The 14,661-nt window shown below is 39.8% G+C and overlaps 2 protein-coding genes across 4 annotated transcripts; one reads left to right on the top strand and one right to left on the bottom strand.

Moving 5' to 3' along the window:
* Positions 1-1,812: 1,812 nt before the first annotated feature.
* zgc:174895 lies at positions 1,813-7,093 on the top strand. 2 transcript variants are annotated; one of them, XM_068317648.1, is made up of 5 exons: positions 1,821-5,385; positions 5,524-5,617; positions 5,856-6,002; positions 6,781-6,876; positions 6,958-7,093. In XM_068317648.1, exons 1-5 carry the CDS (start codon positions 5,203-5,205, stop codon positions 7,089-7,091), a joined length of 654 nt encoding a protein of 217 aa, XP_068173749.1. In that variant the 5' UTR covers positions 1,821-5,202; the 3' UTR covers positions 7,092-7,093. The 2 variants fall into 2 exon arrangements, with proteins under 2 accessions (XP_068173748.1, XP_068173749.1); XM_068317647.1 differs by having other exon boundaries at positions 1,813-5,385; positions 6,781-7,093.
* A 640-nt stretch (positions 7,094-7,733) lies between these two features.
* On the bottom strand, positions 7,734-14,195 carry rab34a (RAB34, member RAS oncogene family a). 2 transcript variants are annotated; one of them, XM_068317645.1, is made up of 12 exons: positions 14,052-14,195; positions 13,663-13,802; positions 12,737-12,815; positions 12,559-12,650; positions 11,620-11,688; positions 10,803-10,904; positions 10,639-10,703; positions 10,498-10,549; positions 10,246-10,327; positions 8,192-8,282; positions 7,949-8,056; positions 7,734-7,872 (listed from the first exon to the last, which is right to left on the bottom strand). In XM_068317645.1, the coding sequence occupies exons 3-12, from the start codon at positions 12,809-12,811 to the stop codon at positions 7,805-7,807; spliced, it is 804 nt and encodes a 267-aa protein (XP_068173746.1). In that variant the 5' UTR covers positions 12,812-12,815; positions 13,663-13,802; positions 14,052-14,195; the 3' UTR covers positions 7,734-7,804. The 2 variants fall into 2 exon arrangements, with proteins under 2 accessions (XP_068173746.1, XP_068173747.1); XM_068317646.1 differs by having other exon boundaries at positions 11,620-11,685.
* Positions 14,196-14,661: the final 466 nt, after the last annotated feature.

The following is a 14,661-nucleotide window of genomic DNA, read 5'->3' as shown; positions in this document are numbered from 1 at the left end:
AAGTCTCCTTTGATGTATAGTGGATTCATTAGAGTGGATTGAAGGACTGAGACAAGTCAGTTATTTCAAACCTTTATGCTACCTACCACGTTACAGTGTGTTACTCAGGTATCCGTGAGTCTCTTTTTTCCATCCCCGTTATGACTTTGGTGTGAAATGTGCCCCTTAGAAAGTCACGCATGTTCTCAGGGAGTGGTGGGGCCCCTTTATGTTTGACCCTTTATGTGATATTCATGGATAGGATCTTGATGTGCAGTCGAGGTGAGGAGTGTTCAGGTTCACAGGTCTCAGCATTACATCACTGGTCGTTGCTGAAGTGATTCTGTTAGTTTCATCCGTCTATAATCTTCAGCATACACTGGCAGGGTTTGTTATAATGTCTGAAATGTTTGACTAAAGAGTAACTAATTCCAGGTTAGGGGTGAGTGACTCAAGTGAAGTTTAGTAACTTATTATTTTATTATAACTATAATATTTATTATTACTGATAACAATAACAGTAGCCAGTGGATGTGCATTTAATCCCACAAAAAAATTGGAAAGTACTTGGACTGAATAATGTTTTCATATTCACAAGATAAAAAGAAGTGCACTTGAAATAAATCAAGATGTTGCTTTTGTCAAAGAACAACATCAGTAAATAAATTTGTTTTCTGTTACCTTTTAATATTTGTGTTGTCTTGTCATTAACTGTTTGCGTATTTCAGTATATTTTATTGCTACAGGTAACTCAGTAGTCTATAAGTAGCGTCTCTTTGAGAGATGTGCCGTGAGGCCACGTGACCCATCGGGCCAGTTTCACTGTAATTAGGTTCCTTTCCATCTGGCACGCAGCCAGTTGATAAATCTTGCGATTCCATTGTCTATTTGTCGGCTTTTTATTGCACGCTGTTATGTTGTCACCTATCTGTCTCTGCACTGCGCCTGCGTCTGCTTCTTATGTCGTGACTTGTAGATGATTTGGGGCGGCAGTGGCTCAGCAGTAGAGCAGATGTCTTGCAGACAGATCGCCCCAGCCATCAGTGGATGGCTGGGGCCAACTCACTTCACCTCCCAGCCATTGCCGAGGCACCCTTGAGCAAGGCGCCATCCCCTCTACAAGCTGCTCAATTTGGGGCACGTTTGGAAGCCGCTGCCTGTCACTCTGCCTCCCAATGTGTGTAGTTTGTTGTGTGTATTAACTGCATGTTTACAGGCCCCCTTGTGTGCTGTGTATATACTACCTGAGTGACAATGTGATTTCCCCTTGTGGGATTATTATAAAGTGTACTTCTTGATCATACTTTAATCCGGTAAAAACAGTTCAGTGGAGAACTCCCTAAACTGTGAAATATAAAGAGAACACTCATATCTATGACTTTTCCATAACATCTGTCATAGTTTGGTTTTCTTAGTTTTACAAGTACAGTATTTTCTGCACTATAAGGCACACAGGATTATAAGGCGCACCTTTAATGAATTGTTTATTTTATAATTGTTCCATATATAAAGCGCACCGGATTATAAAGCGCATATTTTTTTTTTTTAAAGATTTAAAAAAACTAGTGGCTGCAGTTGCGCTATCCGTCCACTAGATGAAGCATTTATGGCTGTGAGTACCTTTAATCAGCTGTGAACGGCTACTGTTATGTCAATGAGCCTTTCTGAGCCTCATCAAGGAAACCTGATCACTTGATCACTTTGCCATCTTAGAAAGAAGTCAACACACATGGGTTTTTTCCTTAGCTGCTGAGATTTACTGATAAAAGTACTACAAAATAGTACAAAATTATCTAAAAACAGTCAAATTACAAAGTAACGTATTTGCACAGCACTCACAGCACGTCGCTGCAGACAGAATACACAAGCCTGAAATCCGCCGCCCCCCCCCCCCCCCACACACACACACACACAGGTATCAACTACATTTGCAAATCAATGCAGCACACCAGGCACCTTTGTCTAGCAGTGACTCTTGAAATTTCAGAAAAGGCTGGGAGTTCAGCTTTGAGGGTCTTTCATTCACCTTTATGCCAGTTTCTCCGTGTGTTTCCACAGACTAATAGAATGGACCATCACTAGAATCCAGTACTGACACTCGACATTGGGATTTTTTAGGCCACTTAAGTTTAAAGTGGGTTATTTCCGGTACCACAGTGGTTGCGAAATACTGAGATCAGTCAGTCAGTCAAACTTTATTAATAGAATTGTTGGAAATTCCTTATATTTTGTTACGGAATCGTAGCCAGGCACCGGTGCTGTCCGCAGGCTGCTCTGCCGTCAGAGAGCAGGTCAGTGAGAGCCGCCACTTTGGCGACGCCCCTTGACTACCGTTGTTAGGGGGCGTATGCCAGCCACAGTGCCTTCTGAGGGTGCTCCTCTGGTGGTGTAGTACGGCCTGACTGCCGGCCAGACTGCCGGCTTTTTTTCAGCTAACTTGTTTTTAACTAACATTAATATCAATCCATATATAAAACGCACCGGATTATAAAGCGCACTGCAGGATTATGAGAAAATTATAGGCTTTTAAGTGCGCTTTATAGTGCGGAAAATACTGTAATTGTTTACGTTTGACTTGCAGGTGTACTTCTTGGTTTGCTGCCTGGAATGATGGGAGATGTAGTTTCTGTTGTTGAGACTACAGCATTAGATATTTTTCAAAGGCTTGTTGGTGAATTATTATTCACAGTCCTATTTGTAAATGAGGTATTTATTAGATAAATTATATTATTAGATAAATCATGTTTGGTATTATTACATATTTGAATTTAATTAATGCTCATCATCCGCGGCGCACTGGCGTCACGCCCAGGGTTTCCCCTGCCTCAAGCCTTTAGCTGGGATAGGCGCCAGCTCCCCTCGACCTGCGTCAGCGGACAAGCTGTTAGAAGATGAATGAATAATGCTCGTTATGTTTATTGAGCTATATAGATGTATAGATGATTCATATTTTTATGCTATTTGTCATGAAATATGGGTTGATGTTTTATAACATTGTTGCTTATTGTCATTATTGTGAATGTGATGTTTTTGCATATAAGTGGAACATTGCATTTCTAAAAGTTTCAAGGTTATTTCCAGCTGATACTTTTACTACTTTTACTATTTCAACTGTTGTTCCCACTATTTTACTGCTGTTTCTACCATTTCATACTAGTTTGAGAAAATAAAATGAAAAAACAAAAGTGGAATATTCCAAGTAGTAATATCCTTGGTTGCCCTTTTCCAATGGGTGAGAAAAAAATGGAACAAAGTTGGATAATATCACCTTTCAGGTTTACAGCTTTTATATACTGTCCCCATGTGGCCAAACATGTGCCTCTTCAAATTAAAGCATTTCCCCTAGAGGTCATTTCAAATCATTTTAATTGCTGTGAACTTCAATCTCTAGTCATATTTTGGATGTCTTTGTAGTAGATGAGCCATGACACCATATCTGATTTGCAAGATCCAAAGCGTCTACAATAGGTTTTTCAGATCACATGTTCAGTTTTAATCACTGCCTGGGTTTGTACCTGTTCCATATATCACAGCATCACTGGTGCCTCAGCAAATAGAGCTGCCCTTCTCATTTCTTTTCACCACTGCCCCTCACTGACCCAAAATGAAAGCACATCAGCTTCTCAGCATATGTTTTATGATGACCAGCATGGGATAAAACTGTGGGAACGTCCAGTTTCTGTTGGCAGGGAGTGAAAACTCATCCCTTCACGCAGCGTGAATTGTGTAGCATACCACACAACTGGGATGAAATGTCAGATGTTTTTTCAACTGTAAGAACCTTTCCAGTCTGAGAACTGGAAAATATAAAGCAAGATGATATATTTACTTGCTGCAGAGTTCAGATTATTTAGATACTAATCCCCAGGAAGGCATACAGTATTTGTGAATACTGGACCTGAGGGCAGCATTTAGAATAACAGGCTGCAAATGAGGACAAACATTTTTAGTAGATCAAGAATCGCTGTTCGTTCAGGTCAGTGCTGCTGCTCAATCGTTAGACTTCTTTAATAAATGTTCTCATTAATACACATGTAATACCTTTTTTTAAACATATCAAAAATGTTAAGAAGGCAGTGTTCTGTATGTTTCACACTGATTCTGTGTCTAAATGTAAGCCTGTCAATCTGTCATTTGCAGCTTAAGTCCATCTGTAGCTCACTGTATTTTAGTACACAGCAGTTTAACATCAAATATAATTTAAAGTACTGAAAATAGTTGAATGCAAGTGACTTGAGAACCGGGGCATATGTGTTGCTTGCTCTCAATCTTTTTAGTTCAATCTTCAATCTTACTTTGCATTAGATATCAGCAAAAGACGTCACTGCATGGCTCGTCCCCAGATTAACTTGAACGGTATAAAGAGGTCAAATAAAACTTTGGTGCCAGTTCTTATCACACAGTTTAAGCCACACAGTTGGACAAAGTGCATTACCTACAATGTCTTTAAAAGTTCTGATGAGTGAAGTTAATTATCACTGGTTTTATAACGTTTCTGCCAGCTGATTTTGTGCAAACTCAGTTCATCCTGTCTTATCATTATAAATAAGTGCACTGAAACAATTCTGAAAAGTTCTTTTTGTTTGTTTGAATAATACATAAATTGAGATAGGGACGGAGTTTGAGATCGACTTTTGACAGATGCTGTACTGCAGTTTGGTTTTGTTGAGGAGTGTTTGAGCAGTTAGAATGTTTTTGGTCATGTTGGTAATCAAATGTGTTTGAGAATGATAGAGAGTAAACTTAAAATAATTTGGTTCTTCAAATAGAGAGCTATCCAATTCTGAAAAGAATACTTTATACTTTACATTTTTATATTCTAGACAAATAAGTGGTAAACATCTGGTTGCTCACTGTTATAGATGTGTCACTGGTAAGCTGAAAAATTCATGATCACTAATCAATGTAATTAATGTAAAATTATATGGAGGTGATGGCAGAGAGTAAATAGACAAAGAGAAGAAAATAATTTAACTTTTCTAATATTTTCCTTATTTTATTCCATCAGCAAGATTCTTGGATCTTTTTAGATGTTTATATAAAATAAGTTCATTCATATGTCTAATATATTATTCAGATGTCCTTTCATGTCAAAATTAATAAAAAACTAATAGGTCATCAAAATTAAAATCATGCTAGAAATCAGCAATCCCTCCTCTACTACTCTAATCTCAGCAAGCAGTCTACAGGCCCCCTGCCTGGCACTCCTCAGCCAAACCTAATATGGTCCTCTCTCTGCTTAACAGCCCAGTTCATTCACCAGACACAAGCCTTGGCTCTCAAATGGACGTGCTGGCTATCCCAGAACACAGACCTAAAGGATGGTACCTCTTTCTGATGGCACCCAATACAAAAGGACCCCAGTTTGCCTGGCTGGACCCATCCAGACTCTACTGTAACTCACAGGTAAACTGTCTCTCTACCGTCACTGGGAACACAATCAACACGCCATAAATCTGCAGAGGAAGACAACCTTAAGTTTATATTGAATACAATCTGTATTTTATCGAGTAAGTGTGTTAAAAGTCCGTGCACTCAATTCAGGCTCTTGAAGACTGTACCAAAGACCTTCTGAGTCCATTCAACAACGAGGCGATTGACCTGGTGGTCGGGATAGATGCAATGGGATTCATTCTCGGTAGGAAAACAGATCCATTCATTTTAAATGGTAGGCTCACACTGTTAGTTTCAGAGCCTGTTTCTCTGGTAAGAAACCTAACTCCTCTGCTATATGTGCTATTTTTAGATATGCTGAATCATGTGGTACAACACTGTGAAAACATACACCTGTATTTCATTCACAGCTAGGTTTAGCAAAGTGACAACACTGAGATATGGTTCTGTCAGCATAGATGAATAATTGTAATGATTTCCAGGGGCTTGTGTTGCCACCACTCTTCAGAAAGGTTTTCTGGCTATCCGTAAAGCAGGACACCTCTGTGTCGCCACCCAAACCCAGAGCTACAGCGATTACACAGACAGGAAAAAGACTATGGAAGTACGGCTGGACGTGCTGAAACCAGGTGACCAGTTGTCTTTTATTTTCTAACCATGTCAGATGTGTCTATGGAGATAATTATTACTTAAATAAAGTTATAATATTTTAAAAAATATTGCTTTTTTTCTTATTTTGACTTTTTTGAAAGCTGATGAACTGATCAATGACTTTACATTCTGATTATGTAAGTATTCCTTTCCATACAGAAAGCGAAAGAGGTACATTGATTTCTTAAATAATCCTCTGAGTCCAAAACTCATTTAAAAGAGCTCCTTAATACTTTAATCTAGACTGAAAATAGCTGCTGCTTTTGCTGATTGAGTAACAGATCGATTATTTGTTTTGTCTTTGCCACACAAACCTTTGACTTGAAACTTTATAACCAGATTTTGTAGCACTTCCTTACTCCTTAAAGCACAGCGCCATCTGGTGTTCACAAGTGACTTAATGTGGAGTTAAAGGATCTCTGATGTCATTTGAAGATTCTCTTTCAATTGTGTTTAACAGAAAAGAACATTTTATTCCTGTCAAGAATATTACATCTCTTTCATTTGTTCCCTGTTGAAAAACATTGTCAAAAATATCTTGACATTTCATGTTTATTCTCGTTTCCTTTGGCTTTTTCACTTGAACCTTAATATTTTATTTTTTATTTTTTTTTGTAAAATTAAATTAACATGACTTTGTTTCTCATACGAATTAATTTAGTGTTTTAATTTTAATTTCATTATTTCAGTATTTTTTTCATTATTTATAAACCTTTCAAAATCCAGTGTTAGCAGTGGGTTGTCTGCTCCGTATAGGTATGAGGGTGCTGCTAGTGGACCAATGGATAGAGACTGGAGGCACCATGAAGGCTGCGATACAGTTGTTAGAGGGGATGGGAGCCACTGTTGTAGGTCAGTGGGAATTCAGTTTTAACTCCCTATTTCAGTTTTCCTCATCATCTGAAAGTAAACGTTACACTCTTCGTCATGCAGGTGTGGCCGCCATAGCCATTGAGAACACACAAGGAGGGAAGTGGATTAAAGAACATTACAAATTCTCTCAATGTATTCCTGATGAGCTCCAGAACCAAATCGACCAGAAGTATCTCGAGTCCTTCAAAAACTGAAACACACATTTCAATATAGTGTGAAGAAATGGGGAATATTTTGTTTATATAACACTATTAATTTTGTTATTGCATGTCAAAAATCATGGTGAACTTTAGACATACACATAAATTTCTGATCTAGAAATGATCGTCAAAATTCAGTCAATGATTTGATTGTGGAAAAAAATAAAAAGTTTTTAAAAAGTACCAATGAATCATCGTACATTCAGAAACCTTAGTCTACATCTACAACAACAATCCCAAAATGGAGGTGAAGGCCCTCACAAAATAAATCCAAGGTTTTGGGAGGTGATCAACAGCATTAGATCGTACATTCTCTCCTCAAATGCAAAAGCAGAGTCTGAAGTAAATAAGTGTTTTGTTTTACAGGCTTCAAAAGAACTTATAGCAGCAAGACAGAGTTTGAGATACAGTAAGCCTTAATTTAGGTAAGCATCCACATCACTCTTTGGTATAAAGACATTTCTGTTCACTTTCTGTGTCACTGGAACTCCAGACGTATCCAGTGACAACAAAAATCCATAACTTGCTGGAGAATACTAATTTTAGGCCAGGAAAAAACTGAAGGCAAACACGTCAGGCAGTAAAACCCCAGCAGCTCCTCCCTCTCTGACCCAACATGAGCTGGAGAGCAGCCACGGTCTTTTTCCACAGAGACAACTCCTGACGTTCAGTCTGTAACTTTGATGTAAATGTTACCGTTTCCTGCATTACTGACAGCAGTTTGGCTGCTTCTTCTTTGACGAAACGTGCACATCATTTGAAGTGCTGTTTATTCCTGAAACAGATGATGTGCTGGGTGTTAAAGCTGAGAAAGATAATGTCCGGGATTACAGAGTTGCTCAGATACTCACTGACGACATCTCCGATGTGCCTCGATCCGCTTTTCTCCAGCTCGGCAAGAACACTGGTCTCAAATGCCAACGATGCGACTCGAAAGAAAAACTCCTTTACGTTTTCCCCTACAGAAAACACAGACTCACCATCAGTCAAAAGAGCCTTTTGGTTCTATTACGAAACTAAGATCAAAACTAACATACATTGGTCTATAAAATGTTGTTTCATCAAAATAGTTGAATGTACATCTAAGCAGTCACCTGTCAATGACGACACAGCCCAATACTCAGCTGTCATCTCCTGCGCTATTTTCAGGGCGTCTTTCTCCATCTGTGCGTACTGAGCAGGAGACTGTCAGAAAAAACAAAGAACAGGTTTTATCAACTATTACATGAAACTGAAAGGTAAAACAATGATTTTGTTCAAAACAAATGAATAAATTAGCATTTATTATTTAAATGCTATAATCACACAGTAAAGTGTCCAAAAACAAAATACGAGGCTTCCGGTTGCCCGTTTGTTTGACCAACAGTCAGTTGAACTGTTTTCTATCAAATAATGTCATTTCAAACAGACAAGGGGAATTTTGTATTTAAATGAACTGAAGTGAACATTTCGGGCCACTGCTGGACTGTGACTTCAGATTATCCTGGTCATAAATGAGGAATACAGTAGTACAAACCCCAGCAGCCAGAAGGAAAACAATCGTTTAAGTTGCTTTCCAGCTAAACATTTTTTTTTCCACCTGTCATTGGTTTTATGTAATTGTAAATTTAGTGGATTTAGGGGTTTTATCTCTGGCTCTGGGAAAAATTTACCATTATTACAGTTAATTTCATTCTTATTTTCCACTGTTGACAAAACGAAATATTGAAACTATCCTCTCAGAAATAAAATGGAAATTAATGTTTAGCTCCGCAGTGAACTGGCATCGCGCACAGAGTTTGCCCCGCCTTACACCCTAAGCCAGCTGGGATAGGCTCCACCTCCCCGTGACCCGCACAACCGGATGAAGCGGGTAGGAAAATGAATGAATGAAGTAAACATCCTTATTACATTTTGCAAAGCAGTGATGTATTGTTATTGTCAGTGTTTGTGTGTTCGTCCAGTTAGGGTTAGGGTTAGGATTATCTCAGACCATAGATTAAAGCTAGTGCTTTGATCTACTAGCTTTAATCTATGGTCTGAGATATTTTCTATTCTGAGATATTTTTACACATTAGCAGTGAGAGCAGGTACCAGGTGGAGGAGAAGCTAGAGAGGTGGAGGTTTGTCCTGGAAAGGAGAGGAATGAAGGTTAGCCGCAGTAAGACAGAGTACATGTGTGTGAATGAGAGGGACCCAAGTGGAAGAGTGAGGTTAGAGGGAGAAGAGATCAAGAAGGTGGAGGATTTTAAGTACTTAGGGTCAACAGTCCAGAGCAATGGAGAGTGTGGAAAAGAGGTGAAGAAGCGTGTACAGGCAGGATGGAACGGGTGGAGGAAAGTGTCAGGTGTGATGTGTGATAGAAGAGTTTCAGCTAAAATGAAAGGAAAGGTGTACAAAACTGTGGTGAGACCAGCGATGTTGTTTGGTCTAGAGACAGTGTCACTGAGGAAAAGACAGGAGACAGAGCTGGAGGTAGCAGAGATGAAGATGAGGTTCTCTTTGGGAGTGACCAGGAAGGATAGGATCAGGAATGAGTACATCAGAGGGACAGCACATGTTAGAGGTTTTGGAGATAAAGTCAGAGAGACCAGACTGAGATGGTTTGGACATGTCCAGAGGAGAGATAGTGAATATATTGGTAGAAGGATGCTGAGTTTTGAACTGCCAGGCAGGAGGCCTAGAGGAAGACCAAAGAGGAGGTTTATGGATGTAGTGAAAGAGGACATGAAGGTAGTTGGTGTGGGAGTAGAGGATGCAGAAGACAAGGTTAGATGGAGGCAATTGATTCGCTGTGGTGACCCCTGATGGGAAAAGCCAAAAGAAAAAGAAGAAGATATTTTTGCACATATCTCAGGAAACAGATAAGGCAGAAAGATGAAACAAAAGGCGTTATATTCAGGGAGGTAAGGGGAGGAAAATTAGATCACAACCTTGACCTTGAAAAACTAGGTCAAGGTTCCATTTTCACTTTTATACCTTTTAGGTACACATCTCTGAAATCATATGACATATAGAATGCACCAGTTACATGTTGGACCATGGGTCTTCTATTAAATGAACCTGACCTATGAAAGTAGGTCAGGGTAAAATTTTGAATTCAGGGGTGTTGTGGGATGTTTCAGTCTCTGACTCCTTAGTTAAACATTCCTTAAGAACAAATACATACACTCAGGTCTTTCTTGGTGCCGACGAGGAACAGCTGAACCGCAGTGGGGTCGTTTTCTTTCAAAGCGTCTTCCAGCCACTGCCTACACACACACACACACACACACACACACACACACACACACACACACAGACAGACAGACAGACAGACAGACAGACAGACAGACACACACACACACACACACACACACACAGTCAAGCTGCGATGAAAACTGTCAAGGGCAATAAAGTAATCTATTACAAATAAGCTTACCTTACGTGCCCCAGAGAGGCAACATTATTTACGTCAAACACGATAATCACAACTGCAAGAAAAGAAAATATTACTGGATGGTTTCAGGAGCGTCTTTGATACCTTTGTTCTGAGTCTGTTACTGAAATAAAAAGCTCCCACCCTGAGCGCCTCTGTAATATGTAGAAGCAATACACTTGAACCTCTCCTGTCCCGCAGTGTCCCACCTGTAACACAAAAAGATGAACCAAGTCACATGAGACACACTCAGACTTTAGGCCCTGAGGCTTTATTTTACTGCATCATGATGAAGACGTCAGACGTACAGCTGTAAGCTGAAAGGAACGCCCAGCACTTCAAAGCGCTCCATCTCAAAGTCCACGCCGATCGTCGCCTTGTAGTTCTTATCGAAAGCATCTTTACAAAATCTGACAACAGAGGAAGTGAAAGAGGTTAAAATTTGAAGACAATATTCTAGTTATTCATCAAATATGAACCATTTTGACAAAAAAAAAAGATTTTTTTTGTAGGACTTTTGCTCTGGACAGCATGTTTGGGGGAAAAAAAAGCCTTTTTAACGTTTTGAGTACTATAAAAAAAATTCTATTCACCAAAAATGTACTGGGTTTTACCCAATTAATACTAAGATACAACAAACCTACTGCATAAATACTTACGAGAGCTACTTGAGAAGATGTTTGATGTTTAATTGTTAAAGAACGGTAAAATAACAACGGCCACTTCTGACATGAAATTAAAAGGTTTGGTGGTGCACACATCCTTAGCATAAAAATAATTATAAAATAAAAGCTTGTGTTATTTAGAACAGTGCCTTTTACAGATATACTGTTCGTTAGTAAATCCATCATATTGCTGGAACCATTATTAACATACAGTATAAGCAGTATTTTAATGGGAAAGCGGGTGGATCTTACTTAAAGTGTTCCATATCCTGTTTGATGCTTCTATTGCCTTACAATTGTACTCATGTAAAGTGACTGATCATGTGCAATTAACTACTGTGTGATTTTAAATATGACGTCAAATCTAGCTGTACAGATGAATAAAGTAACTATTCTTCCTCCTATGTGTTCTCTGACTCCTTCATCTCACCCTGCCTGCAGACACTCAGCGATTGATTACCTGTTAATAAGGCAGGTTTTCCCCACAGCCAGGTCGCCAACGACAATCACCTTCGAGATTTTAAATCTGCTGGAAAGACAGGAAAAACCAAAAGCAAGCGAGTGAATAAGTGCTGAAAAAAAAGAAAACCCAGCTTTTCTTCCTTTTTGACCCTTTCCCTCTCCTCCAGCTCATCCTCACACTCCTGATTCTTACCATCCATATCAAAGAAATATCTGAATGCGTTGACTACCTAAAGGCTTTAGTCTTTAGAATTAATGAATCACAGCTCCTGATTCGCTGTGACTCCCGGCACAGTAACACTCTGCATCATGGATTCATCAGCATACCTGATAGAACATTCCCATCATTGTACTTGTCAAGTTGTGGGAATATCTCTGAGTAAAAATAAGTCATTGAAATTGATGTAATATACATTCATTGAGAAGATATTAAATACAACTTAGTATTTTCCAATGGAATATATACATAAGATACTCCTGCTTCTTATATATAGCGATATAAACTTAACTTTCTTCATGAATACGTTTAAGCTTAAATATTACACTGAAATTTTGACATCCATTGAAAACAGTGATATTTCAGTAAGACAACTAAAAATGGTCGATAGTTGTGTGAACTTCTCTTAAAATATCACAGTTGCAAAACAGGGCATCGGATTAGGTTATAATCATGTCTCCTATCTCATATCTGATGATAATCTAGTGTCCTGAATAAACATCATCACCAGATCGGTCTAAAATGTTATAAAATAAATATGTTTGTGTTTCTAAGAAGGAAAAGTTTCAGACAACTCTCAGCTTCACTTCACACTGTGGAGGGTTTGTCCTGATGAGAGACGTTGCTGGAGGCAAACACTGGACTGATCTCCAGCATGAAGAAGCGTTCTGAACTCATCTTAGCTAATCCTGCCCTGTGGAGCTGCTCCCTGATGCTCACCCCACAGTCCCGGTGCGCTGCTCCTGGCAGGCAGTCTTCACTTGGTTGTTGAAATCCTCCTTTGTGTGCTGAGCTGCCTCTTTCCTAAAACACTAGAAGTCAATTGGAATGTGTGAAAACTTGACACGGTCAGGTAGATGACTGTAAAAAAAAAAAGAACAATGCTGCTTGGTTTTACCGGAGGCAGCTGAGCAATGATGCGATCCCTCCGGACGGGGGGAAGAACACTCATGGGTGGAACTCGGACAGACATGAAGCTGAGGCCAGACGGTGAGAGAAAGACAGCGGCGTGAACAATCTCACATCAGGGACTAAGTTTAGACCCATTCACCGGCTTGATTCCTTTTACTATTGCAAAACTTACACAATGTGGAATAAACCCTGTAATTAAACTGTAGAAACAGACTTGAAACAAAAAATTAATACAGTATTTTCCGCACTATAAGGCGCACTGTCGATTTTGGAGAAAAAGAAAGGCTTTTAGGTGCGCCTTATACTGCGGAAAATACTACTTTAATTGTAATTTCTACAGTTCCTTACTGGTTATGCAAAAACTTTGGATGATGATAAATCTTTCTTTTTTTTTTATATCCTGTGAATCAACTTCTCAAACTCATGATTCTGTTGTTGTTATATATATTATATATTAGAGGTTCAAATGGACCCATGGTTCTTCTCTTTACAGGTACTGTAGGAAACAGAAGATGACTTTCCACTCAAACGAGACGCATTTTTCCAGGCAATTCTACTTTGTTCAGCTTTAGGGAGCCTGCCGGGCAGAGATCCAAGGCCAACAGGAGCCAGACGAGACAATAAAGCATCAGAACCGATCTCCTCTGAAACCTGCTGCCGGGAAAAGATCCTTTTGTTCACAGGGGTTCGAAACCCAAAGGTTCAAACTCAGGTGTCCGTTCACACACCTGGAAAAACGCGTCATTTTCTCTGCGAAACCACGCGATCACACGCACACACACACACACACACACACACACACACACACACACACACACACACACACACACACACACACACACACACACACACACACACACGTTAACACACACAACTTTTTCCTAACACACCGACTTGGAGACGTTGCTTCACCTCTACAACACGGGCCGTTCGGTCCTCTGCTTCCGTCTCTGGGGCTGGCTGGCTGGCGGTGGATCGGAGCTCCTCAGGCGGACACACCGTCCCGGACAGGTCGCGTCGGTTCGAGGTGGACGGGGCTGAAGACGGAATTTCTGGGAGCGACAGGACAAATTTTTAAGAATGCTACTATAAAGAAGCCATAAACCGCTCTCCCCGCTCCTCATTGGTTGGTCTTCGTATGCGTTCCGCATTCTAACCAACCGGCGCCCCCGTGGATGAAACTAACAAATTCAGAGGATCCCAGTAGCCAATCAGAGGCGAGAGATGCTGGTTCCTGCCTTCACCATAGTAGGATTTAAAGTCTAACCACACGGTTCTCCTTCCGTACTCCCTTCACTCACATGTTTTTATCTCTTCTCTCTCCTCTCTGTCGCCTTCTGTGTATCTATCCATGGACGTTTGGGACGGGTCGAATCGTTCTACTTCTAGATTTTTTTCATGTCGGGAAAGACAACCCCCCCCACTCCCCCATTACTGTATTTCCTCTTTTCCTGCCATGCGTAACCATGGAATTCTGGTCTGCGCATGTCTGAAATCTCATCCATCCATCCATCCATCCATCCATCTATCTATCTGTATGTATCTACAGTATATCTGAGTGGAAAAGAAAATTCAATTCAATTCCTTAATTTGCCCACTAGATGGGGACCCAATTCTTTTCTCTATCATGAAATGTTTAAATTCTTTGTTTAAAACAGCGTACAAAGCAGTGTAAAACATTTCAATGTACAGTCCTGCAACTAAAATATACTTGAATCAAATCCAACAATTTCAATAACCCTAACCTCAATTGAATAAATAACCTTAATTGAAAAGTACATGATGCAGTGATGCCTGTGACCACCTGTACCCATCACCAACCTCAAACTTGTGCTTCAGTACTGTACAGTATTTCTATTTCCAGATCTGCCATCCTAATCTGGTGGTCCAAATAAACAATTTCTTCATCTA

The sequence above is a fragment of the Antennarius striatus genome, chromosome 6, assembly GCF_040054535.1.
Source record: "Antennarius striatus isolate MH-2024 chromosome 6, ASM4005453v1, whole genome shotgun sequence".
Classification (NCBI taxonomy): Eukaryota; Metazoa; Chordata; class Actinopteri; order Lophiiformes; family Antennariidae; genus Antennarius; species Antennarius striatus.
The sequence above is the reverse complement of the archived record's forward strand: the minus strand, read 5'-3'. Positions and strand labels throughout refer to the sequence as shown.

Excerpts from the sequence above, each read along its gene's own strand:
- zgc:174895 (XM_068317647.1), top strand. The coding sequence starts at position 5,203 with ATGGTCCTCTCTCTGCTTAACAGCCCAGTTCATTCACCAGACACAAGC. Across the intron at positions 5,386-5,523 it reads GACTCTACTGTAACTCACAG|GCTCTTGAAGACTGTACCAA; the intron begins GTAAACTGTCTC and ends CACTCAATTCAG. Across the intron at positions 6,003-6,780 it reads GCTGGACGTGCTGAAACCAG|GTATGAGGGTGCTGCTAGTG; the intron begins GTGACCAGTTGT and ends TGCTCCGTATAG.
- rab34a (XM_068317645.1), bottom strand. The coding sequence starts at position 12,811 with ATGTCTGTCCGAGTTCCACCCATGAGTGTTCTTCCCCCCGTCCGGAGG. Across the intron at positions 11,689-12,558 it reads CAGCGCACCGGGACTGTGGG|CAGATTTAAAATCTCGAAGG; the intron begins GTGAGCATCAGG and ends CTGTCTTTCCAG. Across the intron at positions 8,057-8,191 it reads GGCTGTGTCGTCATTGACAG|GGGAAAACGTAAAGGAGTTT; the intron begins GTGACTGCTTAG and ends TGTTTTCTGTAG.